Source organism: Xenopus laevis, chromosome 2L (assembly GCF_017654675.1).
Source record: "Xenopus laevis strain J_2021 chromosome 2L, Xenopus_laevis_v10.1, whole genome shotgun sequence".
In the NCBI taxonomy this organism is placed as follows: Eukaryota; Metazoa; Chordata; class Amphibia; order Anura; family Pipidae; genus Xenopus; species Xenopus laevis.
The window spans coordinates 48,945,717-48,967,532 of NC_054373.1; the positions used below are offsets into that span (position 1 = coordinate 48,945,717).

The following is a 21,816-nucleotide window of genomic DNA, read 5'->3' on the forward strand; positions in this document are numbered from 1 at the left end:
AGTGGAGATAGGAGCAATAACAGAAGGAGTGATGGTGATTTAGAAGACAAGAAGAAAAGCCTGGCGAAAAAGAAGACCAGTGAAGATGGGGGCAGGAGAAGGAGTGAAGGACAGATAGAAGAGAGGAAAAGCCCCATACAAAGGATGAATTGTGGAGATTGGATCAATAATAGAAAGAGTCAAGGTGAGTTAGAAGACCAGAAGAAAAGTCTGGTGAAGAAGAAGACCAGTGAAGATGGGGGCAGTAAAAGGAGAAGGAGTGAAGGACAGTTAGAAGAGAAGAAGAAAAGCCCCATGGAAAGAAAGACCAGTGAAGATGGGAGAAATAAAAGGAGAAGGAGTGGAGATGAGTTAGAAGAGAAGAAGAAACCCCCCATGGAAAAGAAGACCCGTCAAGATGGGAGCAATAAAAACAAAAGGAGTGAATTAAAAGACAAGGAGAAAAGCCCCATAGAGAAGAGTGAAAAGTTAGAAAAAAAGAAAAGTCAGTTGGAAAAGACCAGTGAAGGTGTGAATAAGGATCAAAGATCAAGAAGTCCAGAGGATCCCTTAGAAGGTAAGAAAACGTAGTTGTAGCTTTTTTGTTTAATCTCTGCCCTAACTTGCTAGTAATAACAAGTGGCCCCATAGGATCTATTTGCACTAACTTGCTGGGATGTCTTTTTATAAGGATTCCTGCAATTAATATGTTTGCCTGATGTTTATAGCTTGCTGATTTACACAAGGTCTTGTTCTGATTAAAAATTTCCCATCTTTTTATTCATTCTTTCTTCTTCTTTTTTTAATCTTGGTATGAAACTAGGGCTGGTTTACTATAACATAGGGAAAATAAAAATAACCAGTGATGTTGCCAGTATCAACCAATCGGGGTGGTATTTTATAGTATAAGAAAAAAGTGATGCCAATGTCAACCAATCAGACCTGCTTTAATTTTCTACCTTGTATGTAACTGTTCAAATCTAATTACTGATTGATTCTTATGAACATCACTAGCACTAATGGTCTGCTGTGTCAATATGTCAGAAACACAGACTTCCAGCATTTCTCAATATTTAATCAAGGGTTTAAGTTTTCTGGGAGATGTATTCATGGGGGCCGCCTAGGGGAGGCACATAGGTGTAGGTGTCCCCTCTCCGCTTGTGCTGCCTTGTATTAAGGAGCCCTGCTTTGTGCTTGCTGATGGGTTTATTAATATATGCTATGTACAGGTTATTTGTAATACATGGTACTAATGGAGTTTTTTTCCCTAACAAGGTGGAAGCGCAGCGAAGAAACTCTGTGTGGATATCAGCAGACCTGTCCCCCTGGATATTAAGAACTACAGGTTTTATTCAGAGCTGGGAAAAGGAGGCTTTGGCCGGGTAAGTGAAGGACTTCCCATGATTTCTCTTGGTATAAATTCTAGGGAAGCAGAAAACATAGGAGAGAATAAAGTAGTTTAGTATTATTACTCACTGTTTTGAAAATACAGTTCTAAGAATATCAGTATAAAGCGGTGATATAGAACGTCGACATTTATATTGGGGAGGGAATCACTGGTTCTAACTAATTGGGGAGACTGAACCTCCAGAAATCTTCATTATTCTCCACCTATGGTGTAAAGTAAAAACAAATAACTTTTTCATTTTAGCCTCTCAGTGTTTAGCATTTACCTTTACCATACACCATGTCATTTTTAATATTTTCCCTTCATTATTAGGTGATGTTGGCTTCGTTTACCCCGAAGAAGAAACTGGTAGCAGTAAAGATCATGCAGAAAAATCCAGACAAGAACAACTTCAACATCATGATGAAGGAGGCCCGAGTGCTAACGGTCACTAGAGGATGCCCATTTTTATGCCATTCATATGCAGCTTTTCAATCAGAGGTAAATGATACTGTTATTAATTGCATATAATCTCTAGCATTTAAATTAACTTTTAGCATAATTAGACCAGTGTTAGACAAACTATGCGTTGGGGTCTTATTTGCTCCTCATACATGGCTGTTTCTATTTCTCCATGGAGCGCCAAGATGTTGCTTTGCACTTATTCACATTACCACTTCTATTCAGGCTGTTTTAACATTTTTGGGTGGGAGGCTGGATGTTCTATGTCTCACCTTCTTCTATTCTCTCTTTAACAGCTGGAAGCCTTCTTCGTCCTGGAGTATGCCAGCGGGAAATCTTTAATGCAAATGATTCTGCGCAAAGGAAATCTGCCAATGGCAAGAATCATGTAAGTGACATTAGGACCCATTTACAGTACATGGGATAGGGAGCAAACTGGAAAGAATAGCTGCAGCCCACCATGTTTTTCATACTTTTCTCACCGTCTACCTCTTGGCCCTTAATAGGTTTTTGTTCTCTGACAGCACTGTATTACTGAGGGACAAGCTTGAGTAGTGGTGTCCCCTTTCCTGCACCCTAACTTGTGTTTCATTCAGGTGCTCTAGTTAAGTGGGTGCAAGATGCAGCTGGGCCCTGTACCCTTGCATAGATAAGTACAGGGCTGCTTTCTACAGGAATAATATGAATTGTTATTACAGAGAAATTTGGGGTACATATTTACATATTCCAAAGGTCCATGTAGAGCTTATTCCTCTGTTTAAGCTGCCCACTTAATGAATTGTGTTCTTCTGTATATTGTCAGGCCCAGACTGGCAATCTTTAGATTCTGGCCAATGCCAAATGAGCTGCTAAAAGATGCCATAGACTTACAATATCACACCTCCCAGCCGCCCCAACCAATGGGCCATTGCAGAGGAATTGCATTAGAAAGTGTACTTTTTATACTGGGCTTGTTTCATACATTTCCATTTTTCATTTTTCTGGTTTAACACTTAGGGGCAAATTCACTAAGCTTCGTAGTTGCGCCAGCGTCCGCTTCGCCGCACTTCGCCAGGCATATTTTCGCCAGCGCTGCGCAAATTCACTAAACTCCAAAGTTGTGCTCAGGGGTAGCGTAAGGTTGCGAAGTTGCGCTAGCGTTAATTCGCCAAGAAAAGCGAAGTTACGCTAGCGATGGTTAATTTGCATACGGCGCCAAATTGAAGTTACATGGAGGTATAAGTAGCAGAACTACACAAGCCTGGGAGACCTTCAAAACAGCAAATAAAATTTTTATTTTGCCCTACACATGTGCCCACTGTATAGTTAAGTTGTCATGAGCTAGGAAATGTAGGGGGGAAGGAGGGGAGCCCCAAAAAATTTTTCGATCTTTTTCAGCCTATCACCGATAATAAAGAAAAAACGCCAGCGTTGTTTGGGACTTTTTAACTTTTTTTGAAGCAATCCCTATCTACTCTATTGCGCTTCGCCTGGTCTGAGGTGGCGAAGGAAGTCTGGCGTAAAAGTTAGCTTTCACAACAATGTGCACGTTAGTGAATTTGCGTAGTTACATCCGTTGCGCAAATTCGCCAGGCGTAAGGGTGCGAAGTAACACTAGCGAATTTACGCCAGCGTCCGTTACGAAAAGTAACGAAAATGCCCAATGCTGTCAAATTCAAGCTAGCGGTTAGGCGCTTCGGCGCTTAGTGAATTGGCCCCTTAGATATTTGCATCAGATGCCAGCACAGAGAACACTATGAGGCAACTCTATAGTTAACTGTAAAAATCCTATGTAATGAATGTGATATAGGAACAATGATGATTTTCTTTTTGTAAAAGGTTCTACACAGCGGAGATGGTGGTTGCCCTCCAGTTCCTGCATTCTAAGGGCATCATTCATCGGTGAGTAAATTCTCAGTGTATTGTGTTGTTTTTATGTGCTTTCTGACACATACATTCACTGTGTGACGATGGACTGTCACAACTACATGTGCTGTAGGCAAGCATTTCCCATAGTAGCTACTCATCTCTCCCAACTTAAATGAGCCAATACAAGAAAGCACTTACATAGTCAGACTGCAGGTGCTGTTAGAAGTCATGGGACCCCATAATACATAGTTAAGCCCAGGTTTTTATCCCACTGCCCGGTTGGCCCCTGTCGGAGTTGGGCAAATCCAACAAAGTAGAACATGGCCCCCAGTGACGGACTGGGACACCAGGGGCCCACCCAAAAACCTTAGACCTCAATCAACCTCTATTCTCCCAGTTTGTTTTCTTTACATACTATAATCTATTATTCCATCTATTTAGCCTCTTTGTTCTCATAGAATAGGGAATGGCCAGGAAATAGGCCAAAAGTTTAGCAGCATGAGGGCCCACTGACACCTGGGCCCACCGGGAGTTTTCCTGGTATCCCGGTGGGCCAGTCTGACACTGATGGCCTCAATTAAAAGAATATAGAATATTTTATACACATTCACACCATTCTGCTCAAACACGTCAACATCCCCACCCAAACACCATGAATTCCCTCTGCAGGTCCATTATCTTTTTTACTCTGTGAATTGTACCTTCACATTTCTTTGGGTTCTCTGTTGCCATGGGCCCCCTGCAGGATCCCCACTCTGATGGCAGCCTACTTATAAGGGCAGTGGAGGGCAATTTTGGTCTCAAGAACTGTTACCTAAGTAAATTGCTCCTAATGCTTATCCTACAGTGACCTGAAACCTGACAACGTGTTGGTGGACAGAGACGGCCATATCAAGATCTGTGACTTTGGCCTCGCCGCGGAGAACATCTTTGACCAGACAAGGACCAACGGAGTAACAGGAACCCCTGGATACCGCGCACCAGAGGTGACAACAAACATTTAAAATACAAACATAGGATCTAAAGGCATTGTTCACCTTTAAATTAACCTTTAGTCTCATGCAGAGAGTGATATTCTAAGACAATTTGCAATTGGTCTTCATTTTGAATGTTTTTTTAATTACTTAGCTGATAATACCACACATATTGGATCTAGGGTTGCCACCTTTTCTGGAAAAATATACCGGCGTTTCTATATATTTATCTTTTTTCCCTATTAATAACATTGGGATCAACCATTGTTTTTACCGGCCAAATGGCAAACCTAATTGGATCAGTGCTCATTTAATATAAATTAATATTAATACAGACGTTAAATGTAATCCATTTGCAATTTAATATGTTGCCGTGTTATTTTGTGTTCTGCAGGTACTGGCTCAAGTTCATGACTCATGTTTTCTCTGTAATCATTTTATTTAATAGGTTCTATCAAAGGCAGAGTATAACGCAGGCGTGGATTGGTGGTCCTTTGGGATTACCATGTACCAAATGGCCACGGGCAGCTTGCCATTTTCACCATCAGGCAGTATTTTAAGGCAATTCTATGCTATAAAGAAGAATAAGCCTTATTACCCATATTATATGAGCCAGGAAATGCTGGACCTCCTGCCAAAGGTAAATATCAGCGTAATATATATATTAATGCTAGGAGGTACATGACAAAGCACCTGCGATATTGAAATTCATGTCTCTCTTTAGCTTTTGGAGATGGACGAGAATCAGCGGATCGGTATCAATGGAAACATCAGGGAGCACGCTTTCTATAGCACAGTGAATTGGGAAGTGCTGGAGAACCGGAGAGTGAAGACCCCTTTCCAGCCAGGAATGGTAAATACATGTGCTATATATGATACATCCACCCACTTTCACACTGCAGAAAAATGCTGCTCTTTTTTACTCAACCACCACTTGGTAGGCCAGAGGTCTTCGGAGCTTTTGGGTTAAGGCTCCCACCATTGGGTTGGGCTTCATTTAGATATGAAAACATGTTGGTAAAAGGAACTTTCCCAAAGTTCTAGTAATATCCAAGACTGATAAAACGCAATTCACCTTCAGATTTCACCCAACCTGGACTTCAGCTTGGTCTCCACTTTGGTTAATCACTGTAACAAGGACAGATAATCATGTGTCCATAGTGAGGTTAATGGGTCCCTTATTTATTTATTGACAGTTACCTTTTTAAATAGCTCATTCATTGGCCTTCAGAAACTTTTTGTAATTTTATTTCCAAAATAAAGTCGTTGAGTTTTGGTGGATACTGATAGTCTGATTTTAATTTACCCTGCTTCTATTTTTCTGGGTATTAATATCTGAATCCAGTAATCACTTTTTACAGATAATTCAAGCCACATATTAAGTTACAACTTATCTTGAGTGAAATGAAGTATGTAAGAAGCACATTGTTTCCTTTCATATAGCCATCAGCAGATGACTTCACTGAGATCCCGCAGTCATTCTCCTCTCAAATTCGCAACGAGGAAACCAACTTGGCAGATTTCTCCAACGTGGATCCCAGCTGGAGTTGGCAGGAGTAAGGCAATGGTTCTAATATGGGAAAACAACAATACTGCCTGGACATAGCAACAACCTGGGCCAATTGACATCATACCCTCTATGGCAAGCTGCACGTCTCAACAACTCATCCACCTGCGTCTGCCATCAATGTCGCCACCGCACGGGATCCCTGGCTTTGACTTGGAGAAGAGAAAAAGAAAGAAAGGAAGAGTTAACATCGTGAGTATAAATGTTAGATGAAATGAGACAGTGTACAGTAATGTAAAAGATTAGGCTAGTTTTAGGTTTTTAGATAAAATGTTATACAATAGTTTATTGACAGGATAATAGATATTATATAACTATTGACAGACAAGCATCTAGAATAATGTAGAAAAGAAAACATATGCTCTTAAAGGAGAAATCAACCTGTCCTGAAAAAAAACCTGTACCCCCCACCCCAGGTAGACCCCCCTCCCTCATCCCCCAGGCTAACTACCCCCTGTGGAGATGCCCCATACTCCATACTTACCCCTTGCCGCAGATTATTCAAGGGAAGTTCCAAGCCTTCATCTTCTGCGTCCTCTGTAAGCTGACTGCGAGATCGGTATTTCTGTGCATGCGCAGTTGGAGCAGTTTGCCTGTTTATGCAACTGCGCATGCACGGAATTACAAGGAAATTGCCGATCTCGCAGTCAGCTTACTGAGGACGCAGAAGATGGACACGTGGAACTTCGCTGGAAGAATCTGTGGCGAGGGGTGAGTATGGAGTATGGGGCATCTCCCCGGGGGGGGGGTAGTTAGCCTGGGGGGAGGAGGGAGGGGGGTCTACCTGGGGTGGGGGGGTACAGGTTTTTTTTCAGGATAGGTTGAATTCTCCTTTTTTAAAAACTTTTTTTTAAAACCATTTTCTTTTAGGGAAAGAAGGGCGGGTTATTACCACTCAGCAGTCGCTGAGCTCCGTAATGGTAAGTAGTGGTAAGTATACCCCCTGGAGACCTGATTATTTAGGGTTTTTTGTTACCACCTTACCAGTATATGTGTGTGTTTATGTGCGTGTGTTTATGTGTGTGTCCATGTGTCCGTGTGTGTCCGTGTGTGTCCGTGTGTGTGTGTATGTGCATCAGTTGAATTAGCTATTTGCAATGCTCACCCATTCTTTGAACAGGAGAACACTGAATTCCCTTTTGGAATCTGCAAGCATTTCTGTATTGGAAATGACCTGTTCTCCCTTTCAAGGAATCAGTCACTAGTATCAGGTTATTTTTATAACCTGGTGCTTCATTAATGGCATGCCAATACGGGAGCAATGGAATTGAACCTGTACACTCCCTATGTGGCATTGTATTTCCTTTACAAGGCTACTGTCGATCCAGGGACATGTCCGATTGCCATTTTGGAGTCAGGAAGGAATTTTTTCCCCCTTCTGAGGCAGATTGGAGACCGCCTCAGAAGGGGTTTTTTTGCCTTCCTCTGGATCATCTAAATTTATTTAATTGCAAATAATTGGCCTTTAAAAAATAAATATAACTAAAAGACAAACCCCCCGAAACGGAAAAGGCATGCCAAAAGCTAAATTTAAATAGGGATGTCCAAGCTTGACTTTTATTAACCAGTAGTTAGAGGGGAGCAGGGTTCTTGGGGAGGCTACTAAAGGAAGAACTTATTTATGACTGTATAGTACACTTCCTTTTGGGGTTATGTTAAACCTCCCTTTATCTTCTTTATTATCATCACCACCTGTGTATAGGAGAGGACGAAAGGATAAAAATCAACTGCAGTCAAGTACAGCAATAATTGTAGCATGTGTGATATTCTGTGTAGGAATGTTGTATGGTTGTGTGAGACGTGTGTGTGAATGTGAATAGTTTTTATTTTTTATATCAAGTCCAAAACACCCAGGTCCATATTTTAAATAAATTGCAGGTCAGCTCAGGTATTAGGGGGGGGGGAAGGTACAGACTGGGCAGAGGTGTATGACCCAAAATGCCAACTAGGAACAACCCTATTCTTCCCATAGTTTTAGTCATATGTGGTCAGCTAAATAGGTCCATCATGATTCCTGCATGAGTATATATATCATCTAAAACTAAAAATCTAATCTTTAAATTAAATCTAAATAGCCAGTGTGTGATTAAAAGCCATTTATGTGTGTGTGTGACTAGTCAGATACCTCTCAGTATTTGCTGAAGAGGAAAGGTCCCATGACAGTTTATGTCACTCCATGCGGGACCAGAGAGGGAACTATTGCAGCAAGTGATAGGGTGAGCCGTTTGCTGCAATAGATGTGTGAATGGACAGTAACAAGAGTTGAAGCCTTGACGTGGCGTTACTGCTCACATGGGTAACCATGTGCCAATTCAACCACTTGTGAGACTTGATTCTAACATGTAATTATTTATAGTATACAAAGTGCCTTCACCTCCTACTACTTAATATTTTGTAGCACTGCCTTTTGCAACAACAGGATCTTTAAGTATTTTGGGGTAAGTATATTCCAGCTTTGTGAACTGTTCATGAGTGATTCTCATCTATTCTTTTCAGTTTTCATTGTGGAAAATTATTCCATATTATAGAATGGAAGTATTATCCCAACTGTCGGACACTAATAACTATGGGAAACTTACCTATGATCCCACAGAAAAATTCAAAGGGGAACTTGTAACTTTAACTAATATGGGCATAACACAAGGCTGGCTGTCAAAGGAATTGGAGCGCTATTGCATACCTGGGAGCCCACAGTGCCTGTCATGTACACATTGCCCAAAATACATAAAAATCCAAAAAGAGCACCAGGGAGACCAATAATATCGTCCACTGGATCTTTAAATAAAAAGGAAGCACAGTACCTGGATATGTTACCACAACTTTGCATAACCTGCAGCAGCAGCTATTTGAAAGACACAACAGATTTTCTTAAGGTAGTGGGGAGCATTGGTTTGCCAGTAGATAATTTAATATTGGCCACTATGGACGTTCAAAGCTTATACACTTGCATACCTCATGTGGCCGGGTTGCAGGCAGTACGCAAGCTACTTACGAATAACGCCACATATATCGGCCCACCCATAGAATGTCATACAGCTGCTAGACTTTGTGCTAACTAACAATTATTTCAAATTCGAGACCCAATTCTATATACAGCGGGCTGGCACTGCCATGGGCTCGAAAGTGGCACCAGTGTATGCCAATGCATTCATGAGCGATTACGAAAATGAAAATACGGTAGCTTTTACCTGGACAGGGACGGCAAGTCAGTTAGAAGAATATGTTAATGGTCTAAATTCTCTAAACTCACCAGTGAGACTGACATTGAACTACAACTCACAACAAATAAACTTCTTAGATGTCCAGGTTTACAAGCAAGGTGGGGATTTGCAGACATGCATATACACGAAGGCCACAGATAGAAATACCCTACTGCATTATAGAAGCAATCACCCCAGACACCTCCTCGATTCACTCCCCAAATCGCAAATGATGCCTGTCATCAGAATTGATAGTGACCCAATACAATGTAAAGAGGACTTGATGAGGATGGGGAAAAAGTTCCTAGAAAGAGGATATCCGGCCAGAATAATTAAAGACACCACAGAAATAGTAATGGCCATGTCACGGGAACAATTGCTTCAATGCACTACTGATGCTGCACATGCACCAAATGGGGGCAATAATGATATATATTATGTAAGCAAGTATAATCCCCATAGCAAAGCCACAAAAGAGGCTGTACTCAGACATTGGGAGATAGTGGCCAAAGATGATGCGCTAACCCCAAAATTTCCCAATAGACCGAAATTTAGCTACTCAAGGAATACTAACCTTAAAGAGCACCTAAGCCCCACCGATCCAGTAGGAAAGTATACACTACCTAGGGCCCAACACTTTCCACCCCCCCCCCAGGTGTGTATAAATGCACAGGCTGTGTGGTGTGCAATACTCTAATACTGGGAAAGAGTTCAGGCACCCAAGAACTGGGAAAAAGAAAGAAATCAAGTACAGGTTAACGTGCACCTCCACAACGGTGATATATGTCATCAAGTGCCCATGTGGCCTAATTTACTGTGGTAAAACCATTAGGCAATTAAAAGAGAGAGTTAACATGCACAGGGCCAGCATCAGGGCAGCATTGGACACTGAGAGAAAGGTTGATGCAAACAAACAGGACATAGCACAGCAACCTGTAGCGAAACACTGGAAAGAAGCGAGGCATGATCCATCTACGTTCAAATGTATGCCAATCGATCATGTACCGAAACCACCCAGGGGTGGTGACATTGATAACATTGAGACGAGAAGCCTTTTGGATACATGAACTCGACTGTGTCATGCCCAAGGGACTTAACGGGCATTCAAATTTTATTAAATTGTTTTCTAAACTAAAGTTCTTTGTAAGTTAATACCAACGGAAACTAATCTGTATCTTTTACTCCATAGGGAGAGTATATACAAAATATCTACACACAATGTGAATGTTCTTCGGTATCTGTAAGTAACGTTTTCTTTTTACTTTTACAAGAACAAAGTAACAGACTTTGCACTGGAGCACACCACTGACACCCGATGGTGGAACAATGGAATGACACTTTGCATAAAAAGTAAAGAAACTATTTAGGAAACAAACAACTGTATAAGGACTAATGATGTCATCATGCTGTGTTATAAATAAAAGCACTTGATTCATCTTAATAAGAGTGTGCTGATCCCTTCATCATTTATATATATATATATATATATATATATATATATATATATATATATATACACATAAGGGTAACAGGGCTGAGAGCAGATCTATGGGTTCTGGCAAATGCCAGAGGGGCTGCTGTGAAATGCCATAGAAAGTCACAACTTAGTGGGCTGGTGGGGGCTATTTGGGCCTGTTTGTGGGCTGTTTGGGCCTCTGTGTACCTCTAATGGCAGGGCCTATTTTGATTCTCAGTCCAGACCTGGCTGGCTGAGAGTTGGGTAACAGGGATTTACAGCTCAGCTCCAGCAGATCTTAACCAGAGAGCACTGTGCTTATTGCTGCTTGGAGGCTGCACAACAAGCTCTGACCCTCAGGAGGGTGTTTAACTTGAAAACTTGGAACTGTTCGGGGATAAATGTATTGTCCTTTATTACTGGAGGGCATTGCAGGAAAATCATTGTAATAAAGTTTCTAACCAAAGTGTCACTATAATGAATATGATGTGTTGTAGGCACTTTTGTTCAGCTCTGTCCACTTACCAGTTTCATTTTTATTGCAGTTAAACATTCACATTCATACATGTCCCGGGAGACACTGGACTTTTCCAGTTCAGGTATGTAATTGTCCAGGATTTCCACTGCTTGTACAGGACTGGCTGCACTCAAGTGTTACTTTCACTTCACTCCTGGAACTTTTTTATTGTGTGGCATTGGCATTACAGAAATAAATTACAATTCTTTGCTTCCATGTGGAATGGACGGCTACAGGCAAAAACAAGCCATCAGCAATGCCAGAACTGCAAATGAAAGAAAAAGATAGAATAAATATAGTAATGATACAGTGTGATTTTCATTCTTCATAATAACAGCAGAAAACAAGATATTTTAGGGGAAAAAACACTCAAATAAAAAAAAACCCATTGGAGACTTACCTAGATATAGGCAGGCTGGAGGTGCTGGAGGGAATTATGTGGCCCAAAATGACATGGGAAAATGGCTTGAGGTGTCAGACCAAGTACAGTTTCCGGTGTGGGGGTAATTTCAGATGCAAAGCGTACAAAATTGCTAATTGTGCAATCACTAAAAAATATCAATGGAGGCAATTGTGGCTTATCTAGAGGGTATGGATAAGGGTAGGGGCACACAGGGACATTAGTCGCCTGTGATTTTCAAAAAGGAAGTCGCTGCAACAAGGCGATCATCTTTGTGCAGGAAAGATTTTGCTCGACTTTTGATTCCAATTGATTTATACCCCATAGTGCTTCACACTACGTTCTCCTCCCATGAAAGAGCCGGAAGTCATCTCGGCATTCATTCCCTCGGCGTGTTGTCTCCACATAATTACGCAAGCGCAAGAATTTACATACTGTCGCAGCTACTAATCTCTGTGTGTGTGTGTGCTTGTAGGACATTTCAGTACTTCTTTATGTACATGCTATTTCTGACAAATCGCTCCAAAGACGGTCTTTGTGCATTTTGGAGCTACAGGCGATCCCAAATTTGCGCTGTGTGCATAGTAGTTGGCGATTTGCATGTAGCTTTATGCAAAGACGAAACGAACGACTTGTCGCCAGAACTTGCTTTTATAAATTGCGGGCGACTAATCTCCCTGTGTGCCCCTACCCTAAGAATGCTGTATTTCTTTTTTTCTGTTGTAATCTTGCTATGTGGGAAGCTTTTGGGAACAAATACACATAGACAGAAATTGATTTTGCACAAATGTGTTGGTTAATGCACCCAATAACAGAGGGTTTATCTTTTAGTTGGGAGGTGAGCAGAGGTAGCCACTGTACAATTGTGATAACGGTGTCACATTTCTGCAGTGTGAGCTTTGTGTTATATCTCCTGTCCCAGCACTAGAGCTATATGTCCTTTAGAGCATGGCTGTCCAACAGTAGGACAAACAAGCCAGATGTGTGCCTCCAAAAGTTCCTTATCCATGACACCATTATTAAATAATACTGTCACATCTGGGGGCGTGACTTAACCGCAGATGTAGGCAGACATGTCTTCTCTGCTCTCCGAACCAACTGATCCATTACTGGAAAACCGTCTGTCTCCACATGACAAAACAAACCTGTTGAAGTCCCTAAAACCTTTCTTCACCTGAAGGATGGGCGGCCACAAGAAAGTGAGCAAACTAGGGGCCTGTAAACTGGATAAATATGTGCGGCTAGATCAGTGACACCACCTCTACCACACGCAGCAAGCTCACAGTCTCCGGAACTAGCAGAACCCACCCTGCTAGAAGTCCTCCAAGCAATTCGCTATACCAGAATTGCAGTGGAGGTGAAGATCAACACCATGGTGGAGGAGGTAAAGGTAGACTTGTCGTTGCTTCGTCAAGACCTCCAAAAAGGGCGCGAGCGGGGCGCAGAATCCGATCGGAGGATTTCTGACTTGGAGGATAAATCAACAGATATCCCCGAGTCCATCACGGATCTCCAAAATCAACTGCTGCAATGCAGGACCAGAGCGGATGATCTAGAAGGGAGACAGAACAATAGTAAATATCAAAGACATGCACAGTTTCTCGCTTAAAAACATTTATTGGTGCATATAAACCACAAAAAATAACATGTCAATATTCAATTCACACACACCACAAAGCAGTGTCTCCCCCCCAGTCTGCCTACCTGTTGTTAGCCACACCCTCCTATTTATATGCACCAATAAATGTTTTTAAGCGAGAAACTGTGCATGTCTTTGATATTTACTTTGGTTTAATTGGGCCTGTGCACAGGACTCGCTGTATAGACAGCAGCTACCCCAGACAGAACAATATCAGGATAGTTGGCATTCCGGAAGGGCAGGAGGGCACTGCGCCAGAGCTGTTTCTGGAAAAACTAATCAGAGACGACGTAGGCAATGGGCACCTATCCCAGCTATTCCTAGTGGAACGTGCACACAGAATACCAGCGAGGAAATACCCCCCGGGGGTCTCACCACGCACCATGATTGCTGAAATCCTGAACTACAGAGACAGGGGCACTATTATGAGACAAATGCGACTCAAAGGGGACCTGGTGCTGGGAGATGCAAAGCTCATGTTCTATCCAGACTACACCTTAGAGATTCAATGTCAGAGAGCAGAATTCAACGCAGTAAGAAAGAGACTGCGTGACAAGGGTATACAGTATTCCACCATATGCCTGGCAAAGCTTCACCTCATTGATGGGAACAGCACAAGATTTTTCTCTACTCCCCAAGAAGCCATGGACAGGCTTAAAAGACGCTAGGCCATCAGGAATCATCCATAGACTCCGCGTCAGGATGTGACTGACCCGCCGGGATACCAGGAAAACTCCCGGTGGGCCCAGGTGTCAGTGGGCCCTCATGCTGCTAAACTTTTGTCCTATTTCATGGCCATTCCCTATTTCTATGAGGACAAAGAGGCTAAATAGATGAAATAATTGATTATAGTATAAAGAAAACAGACTAGGAGAATAGAGGAGATGAAGAATATTAGTACTAAGTGTGGGTCTAAGGTTTTATGGTGGGCCCCTGGTCTAAGGTTTTTGGGTGGGCCCCTAATGTCACAGTCCGACACAGTAACCACAGTAACAATAACCACAGTAACGAGGGACCTCACATATGATGACGATGGTTCACCAAGGGACTATTGTGTGTATTAACCTTAAAGGTCTCAGATCCTAACCAAGAGATATTGCATTACAGATATGGTGAGGAAAACTGACTCTTTACTTATGAGGTCCAAATGATAACTATGTTGCAATATGATACACAAAAGCATTATAAGCTAATTGTTCCAGACTTGCACACTGTGTGGTTATTGGTTAGAATGGTTACTGCGTCCCAAGCAGATGCTGCAAAGTTCCAGTTAAGGTTCAAGGCTTACCCAAGTTTACAGGGTGAGTTTGGGTTTATTGTGGTTTCTCTACTTTATACTATTTCCCCCTCCTCTCCTATTACCCTTCCTTACTACAGCAATATGGCAAATCTGAAGGTTTACACAACTAAAGTAATGGCAATGGAACATTGGTGTCATGGAACATTAGAGGCCTTAAAGACAAAATCAAGTGGGCTCTGTTATTCACTGCCCTCAAGCATAGTTGGACTGGGAGCAAAAAGCAGCCCGGGCAAAAAAAGCAAAGCAGCCCATATGTAAACAAGCACACACAGACACACAGACAAACACAGACACAAATACACACACACATAGAGACACACACACATAGAGACACAAATACAGACACACACACAGAGACACACACACAGACACACACACACACACAAATACACAGACACACACACACAGACAGACTTATTCTCCAAGAATCTTTATACCTCCCCCAACACGCACACACACTAGTGTCATTTTCTGTTTCCCTCTGATTCATTTGTAGGTTAATGTTCGAGCAACATTGGTGGTTCAGTGGGAGCATGGCCTTACAGAGATCTGTAAACGCTTCCTTCTCCTGGGTCAGACGCAAGCTTTGTGCTGCTTGTGTGCTCCTCTTTCACAGGATTCCAGAGATAGACGTGAGCACCATAAGCCTGAGCCAGTAAAAGCAATCGATCACTGAGCGGAGAGTTTAAAGCCACCCACTGATCCACCGATGCTGCGGTCCCCCTGACATGGCCCCCGGTTCCGTTGCCTACAGTTTACGCAGACAAGTGCATCTGATCCGGCAGTCGGCGCATCTGATCAGGCAGTCGGCGGCCCACTTAAATACAGGGCAGAGAGGCCTCTCTGGCATTTGCCCGAACAAACAGATTACCAGTCCGGGCCTGCCCTAAAGCAGTGGTCCCCAGCGATCGTGTGTTTACAAGAAATTACCATTCGCCTGTTCATGCACCAAGGTACCCAAAGATGGATTCGGAGACCCCTATGGCTTGCCCAGGCAAAAATAGCTGAGAAGGTTCCCCAGACGTCAAAAAGGTACTGGGAGGAGAACAAAGATACAGTGACCCCCCCCCCAATAATGTGGGATGTCTTTAAAGTGGTGGCCCGGGGTGAACTTATTCAGTCAATCAATACAGTAAGGGCTAGAAACAGGCTGGAGGTCGCCATGACGATGGCAACAGTGGAGGAGGCAGAAGCAACCCAGGCGGCAGGTAGAAATCCACTAGCCATTCAGATCAGGAAATCTACGCAGTTGACAGGACTTTTGCATGGCCTTAAGGAGGAAATTATGTTCCTGATCTGCCTTCTGCTGGCTAAAATGAAAATCGACTGGAGGCAGGCACACGGATCGCTTAGTTTTACGAAGTCGCCCGTAATTGCCTCACGAGGAAACTGCAGGGGAAGGCAGATCGGGAAGATTAGTCGCCGCGAAGAAGAGAAGATTTGTTGTCTGGCGACTAATATCCGCGAATCTGCCCATGTGGCCAGACCCTTACCACCTGGGGGACGCTTCCTCTTACACTGTTGGGAAGGGTCAACATCATAAAGATGGCGTTCCTCCCAAAATATCTGTATGCATTTTTAAACTCCCCAAGCCCAATCGCAAGTATGCAAGTAAACAAGCATGTGACTCAAGACAGACACTTATATGGCCATTTTTATGGAACAATAAAAACTCCAGGATCTCCTTTGCCACATTATCGGCCCCTCTGGAGGGAGGGTTGGGCTTACCAAATTTATATCACTATTATCTGGCGGCTCAGCTAAATTACATCAACTGGTGGCTTATCCAAGACCTGGATAATCCTAATGTACTACTTCAGGCAAGGTTTCTAGGCTTGCTAAAGTCCTAAGAAATTGTATACATAGGAGACCCATGGATTACCAGAATCTCCCGACTTGGATGAAGGTGCCGTACATAGCATGACAAGCCTCACTGAAAATACTTCAAATAAGATCCCCCATACTTACACCAACATTACCACTGTGGATGAATTCTAATTTGCCACACTTTCGTACTTCTGAAGCTATGCGATACTGGGGAGAGAAGAAGGTTAAATACCTGGGGGATATTGTGGTGAATTCAATATTTGTGGATATGACAGTCCTAAGGGATAATATAAATGTACCACAGTTACCCATGTACAGGTACCTACAATTGAGGCATATTTTTTGGGGCGCAGTTTGGGCCTGGGGATTTGACTCTAGTGGAGCTTCCAATATTGGCACAATTGGGAAAAGAGGATACCCCTAAGATGGTCTCAGTTCTATACTCACGGATCCAATCTACTGACCCAGCTCATTTCCAAACTGTTTTCAGTAGGTGGCAGCAGGACATCCCTGGTCTGAATGCAGATCTGTGGGAGGAAGCCACTGATAAGTTATATCAGTTTCTTATCAGCGCAAGGGATAGTTGATTCAATAAAAATTTCTTCTGAGAATTTATTTAACCCTGAATAGACTACACTGAATGGGACAAATTCCCATAGCTCTGTGCAAGAGGTGTGGAGATAGAGATGGGTCCTATTGGCACATGGTATGGGCATGCCCTATGATGCAGAGGTACTGGGCTAAGATAACAAAGCACTTAGTGGATACACTAACCCTCCCCTCCCATTCATTCCCCGGAGATATGTTTGCTGGGTTGATAGATGACCTATTGCATACAAATCATCAAAGAACACTGATTAGGTCCCTTCTCTTTTATGCCAAAAAGCTGATAGTGATGTGATGGATGGCCCCCATAACGCCAAAGAAACGAGCCTGGCTAGAATACATTAATAAAATGTTATGGCGTTCTTGGTTAGAGGCACACCTACAAATGTTTCCATGATATAAACATAGAAATAAATGAGATTTCATGTGATGCTTTAATGAAAATATCAATAACATATGTGTCACGGTCGGCACCCTAAACCAGAACTAGTGCCAAGCTCCCTTGTCTCGGCTCGGCTTCACTAGTAGTGTGACCGCCTTTGGCTTCGGGAGGAGCCCTCAGCGTACTCAGATGCCACCTGGACTTTACGAGAGGAGCAAGGCGAAGAGTTCTGGCAAGCAAAGGGGCACGACAGTTGTTAAAGTCAGTTGAGGCCGAAGGTCGCAGTACAATAGGATAAGGCAGATTCGTGGTCAGACTGGCCGGGTCGAGGCAGGCAGAGAGCTAGGATCGTCAGGAAGGCAAAGGGTCAAAACCGGGTAATCAATCAGATGAGGCAGAATCGGAGTCAAATAACAGGCAGAGGTCAAACCAGGATGTCAAACAGGAGGGAGAAGCAGAATCAAGGTCGGTTTTCAGGCAAAGGTCAGGTTCCAGAAATCAGAGTAGTCAGACAGCCAGGCAGGGGTCAAAACAGGAAAACAGAATCAGGTTTGAGCAGAATAGCAAGAGCTAACAGCACCAGGAAACAATTCCTATCATGGGACACTGAATTACACACGAAAGCCCCTTTAAATAGTATTTGAATTTCGCGCACTGATGACTTCCAGAGTTCCTTCTTATAGGCCCAGGTTTGGCGCCAATTTTGGACGCATCGGCGTCATAACGTGTGCGCGGACGTGCTGACGTCAGCGACCGACGCGCTGATGTGTGCGACCGACGCCGGCGCCGATTATTGACGCCAACGCCCATTCCGTCGCCGACGACCAATCAGAGTGCGGGAAGAGGTGGGCGTCATCCGGCTGCGTCCGCGAGGAACCAGGAAGCCACCATCTTGGACGCCATCTTGGTCACCATTTTGGAATCCTGACTCAGACTCCATTACAGTACCCCCCTCCCTAGGGGGGGCCTCAGGACCACCTGGGTTAGAAGGAAACTGCCGATGAAATTTTTGGACCAGGAGAGGAGCATGGACATCTGCACTTCTTACCCAGGAGCACTCCTCAGGGCCGAACCCCTTCCATTCAATGAGGTATTGTAGGGTGCCCCTCGAAATTCGGGAGTCCAGGATTCTCTTTACCTCGAATTCTTGATGATCGTCAACCATGACAGGAGCTGAGGAGGAAGAAGAAGAAGTACCTGCAGGTTTGAGCAAGGAGACATGGAAGACGTTTGGAATCCGCATTTCCGAGGGAAGTTGTAAACGGACAGCCACCGGATTGATGATCTCAGAGATGGAGAAGGGACCAATAAACTTGGGACCAAGTTTCGGAGAGGGGATTTTGAGACGAATGTTCCGGGTGGATAGCCAAACCTTGTCACCAGGTGCATACAGAGGGGAAGGGATTCTTCTTTGATCCGCGAATCTTTTCTGGACCAAGGAACTTTTCTCCAGATTGATAACCGTGGCGTGCCAGATGGCCGACATGTGAGCAGCTTGGTCATTGGCGGCAGGGACATTGGTGAGTAATAAGTCCTGAGGAAAAGCCAAAGGGTTAAGACCATACATACAGAAGAAAGGGGATTTTTCAGAAGACACGTGTAAGGCATTGTTATGTGCGAATTCAGCCCACGGAAGCAGATCCGCCCAGTCGTCTTGGCACAAAGATACGTGGCATCGAAGAAACTGTTCAAGGGCCTGGTTAACCCTCTCTGCTGCTCCATTAGACTGTGGGTGGTATGAAATGAAAATTGAAGAGAAACACCAAGGGCTTTACACAGGGACCTCCAAAACTTGGAAACAAATTGAGAACCACGGTCAGAGACAATTTCGGCAGGGAAACCATGGAGGCGGAAAATGTGTTTAATAAATAATGAAGAAAGTTCAGGAGCCGAGGGGAGTTTCCGAAGAGGAGTGAAATGTGCGACTTTACTGAATCTGTCAATTACTACCCAAATAACAGTGTAACCAGAGGAGTTAGGGAGGTCCACGATGAAGTCCATAGATAGGTGAGTCCATGGGCGAGAAGGAATGGGTAGTGGTAAGAGTAACCCCTTGGGAGGGGAACGTCCAGACTTGGATATGGCACATACAGAGCAAGAAGAAACAAAGTCTTTGACATCCTTTCTTAGGGAAGGCCACCATACAAGGCGAGACAGAAGTTCAGTGGTTTTTCTGATCCCAGGATGCCCGGCCTGCTTGGAGCTGTGGGACTGAACCAGAAGGGAATGACGAAGTTCAGGAGGGACAAAGGCAACACCAGGAGGGGTTCCTACAGGAGCAGAAGATTGAACTGATAATAACTGGGAGGCCAAGGATGGAAATAGAGCAGCGATGATCTTTGTGGGAGGTACAATGGATTCTGGTTCAACGGAAGAGAGATCTTCAAGAAGAAAGCTTCTGGAAAGAGCGTCTGCCTTCTTGTTTCTAGCACCAGGCCGAAAAGTTAGAATGAAATTAAAACGAGAGAAGAATAGTGCCCACCTGGCCTGACGAGGGTTGAGGCGTTTGAGTGACTGGATATATTCAAGATTTTTATGGTCTGTATAGATGGTCACAGGGACGGAAGAGCCCTCCAACAAATGTCTCCATTCTTCTAAGGCAAGTTTTACGGCCAGTAACTCACGATTTCCAACATCATAATTTTGTTCAGAAGAGGTGAATTTCTTAGAAAAGAAAGCACAAGGATGTAGTTTTCCATCAGTAGACGCTCTTTGGGACAAATTGCTCCTGCACCGACATCTGAGGCATCAACTTCAATGAAGAATGGCTGGAATGGTTCAGGGTGTCTGAGAATGGGGGCAGAAGAAAAAGAAGTTTTAAGATCCTTGAATGCTTCCAAAGCTGAAGGTGGCCAATGCTGAGGCTTACCCCCTTTTCGGATAAGCGAGAGAATGGGAGCAATTTTGGAAGAAAACCCCTTGATAAATTGTCTATAATAGTTAGCAAAGCCAATAAATCTTTGGATAGCTTTGATACTGGTGGGGAGAGGCCAGTCCTGGATAGCGGAGATCTTGGCAGGATCCATTCTGAAACCCTGTTGGGAAATGATGTAACCAAGGAAAGAGATGGACGATACTTCAAAAGAACACTTCTCCAACTTGGCAAATAGGTTATTTCTCCGCAGACGGGAAAGGACCTCTTGGACTTGAAGACGATGCTCAGCAAGGTTCCTGGAAAAAATAAGGATATCGTCCAAGTATACCACCACATATTGGCCCAGTAAATCCCTGAAAATGTCATTTACAAATTCTTGGAAGACCGCAGGGCGTTACAGAGACCGAATGGCATTACTAGATATTCATAATGCCCGTCACGGGTGTTGAATGCGGTCTTCCATTCATCTCCCTCTCTGACCCGGATTAAATTATAAGCCCCACGAAGATCCAACTTGGTGAAAAGACAAGCCCCTTTGAGTTGGTCGAACAGTTCGGAGATGAGAGGAAGGGGATAACGGTTTTTAATTGTGATTTTATTTAAACCTCTATAATCAATGCAGGGCCGCAAACTTCCATCTTTTTTCTCTACAAAGAAGAAGCCGGCTCCAGCCGGGGAAGAGGAAGGACGAATAAAGCCCCTTTGCAGATTCTCTTGAATGTATTCCTTCATGGCACAGGTTTCAGAAGGAGAAAGCGGATAGGTGCGACCCCTGGGGGGCATGGTTCCAGGAAGAAGTTCGATGGGGCAATCATAGGGACGATGGGGAGGCAGGACTTCGGCAGACTTTTTATTGAAGACATCAGAGAAGGCTTGATAAACAAAGGGCAAAGAAGAATTAGAAGACACAGATGAAACTTTAATGATGGATTTGGTGGGTAAACAATTTTGTTGGCAGAAGGAACTCCATCGGGAGATCTGAGACGAAGCCCAGTCTATTACTGGGTTATGAATATTCAACCAGGGCAAACCAAGTACAATGGGAGTAGAAGGACAATCGATCAAAAGAAAGGACAGTCTTTCAAGGTGCATGGATCCCACAATAACGGAAAGTTCATCGGTGGAGTGGGAAATTGTAGCAGAGGATAATGGACGATCATCAATCGCCAAAGCACGAAGAGGAACAGCCAGAGATCGCAGGGGAATGGAGTAGTTTTCAGCGAAGACTTTATCCATGAAATTCCCAGCTGCACCGGAATCAAGGAAAGCTTCAGAAGAAATCGTCTGGGTTCCAAAACGAATCTGCACAGGAAGGAGGAAGTGTTGAGCAGAAGAATGGGGAGAGGGACCAATTCCACCCAGGTAAGTCTCCCCAGTCTTACCTAGGTGTTGGCGTT

General features: G+C 43.6%; 1 protein-coding gene and 2 long non-coding RNA genes across 3 annotated transcripts; 2 read left to right on the top strand and 1 right to left on the bottom strand.

The window, feature by feature from the left end:
• The first annotated feature begins 1,261 nt into the window (after positions 1-1,261).
• Positions 1,262-4,766, top strand: LOC121399895 (protein kinase C delta type-like). The gene is made up of 5 exons (XM_041581847.1): positions 1,262-1,361; positions 1,700-1,867; positions 2,125-2,216; positions 3,647-3,709; positions 4,524-4,766. Exons 2-5 carry the CDS (start codon positions 1,703-1,705, stop codon positions 4,678-4,680), a joined length of 477 nt encoding a protein of 158 aa, XP_041437781.1. The 5' UTR covers positions 1,262-1,361; positions 1,700-1,702; the 3' UTR covers positions 4,681-4,766.
• A 227-nt stretch (positions 4,767-4,993) lies between these two features.
• Positions 4,994-12,974, bottom strand: LOC121399897. Its single transcript, XR_005965321.1, has 3 exons — positions 11,791-12,974; positions 11,399-11,655; positions 4,994-6,369 (listed from the first exon to the last, which is right to left on the bottom strand). It is a non-coding gene; the product is annotated as an uncharacterized LOC121399897 (long non-coding RNA).
• LOC121399899 lies at positions 6,322-8,467 on the top strand. Its single transcript, XR_005965323.1, has 2 exons — positions 6,322-6,409; positions 7,088-8,467. It is a non-coding gene; the product is annotated as an uncharacterized LOC121399899 (long non-coding RNA).
• Positions 12,975-21,816: the final 8,842 nt, after the last annotated feature.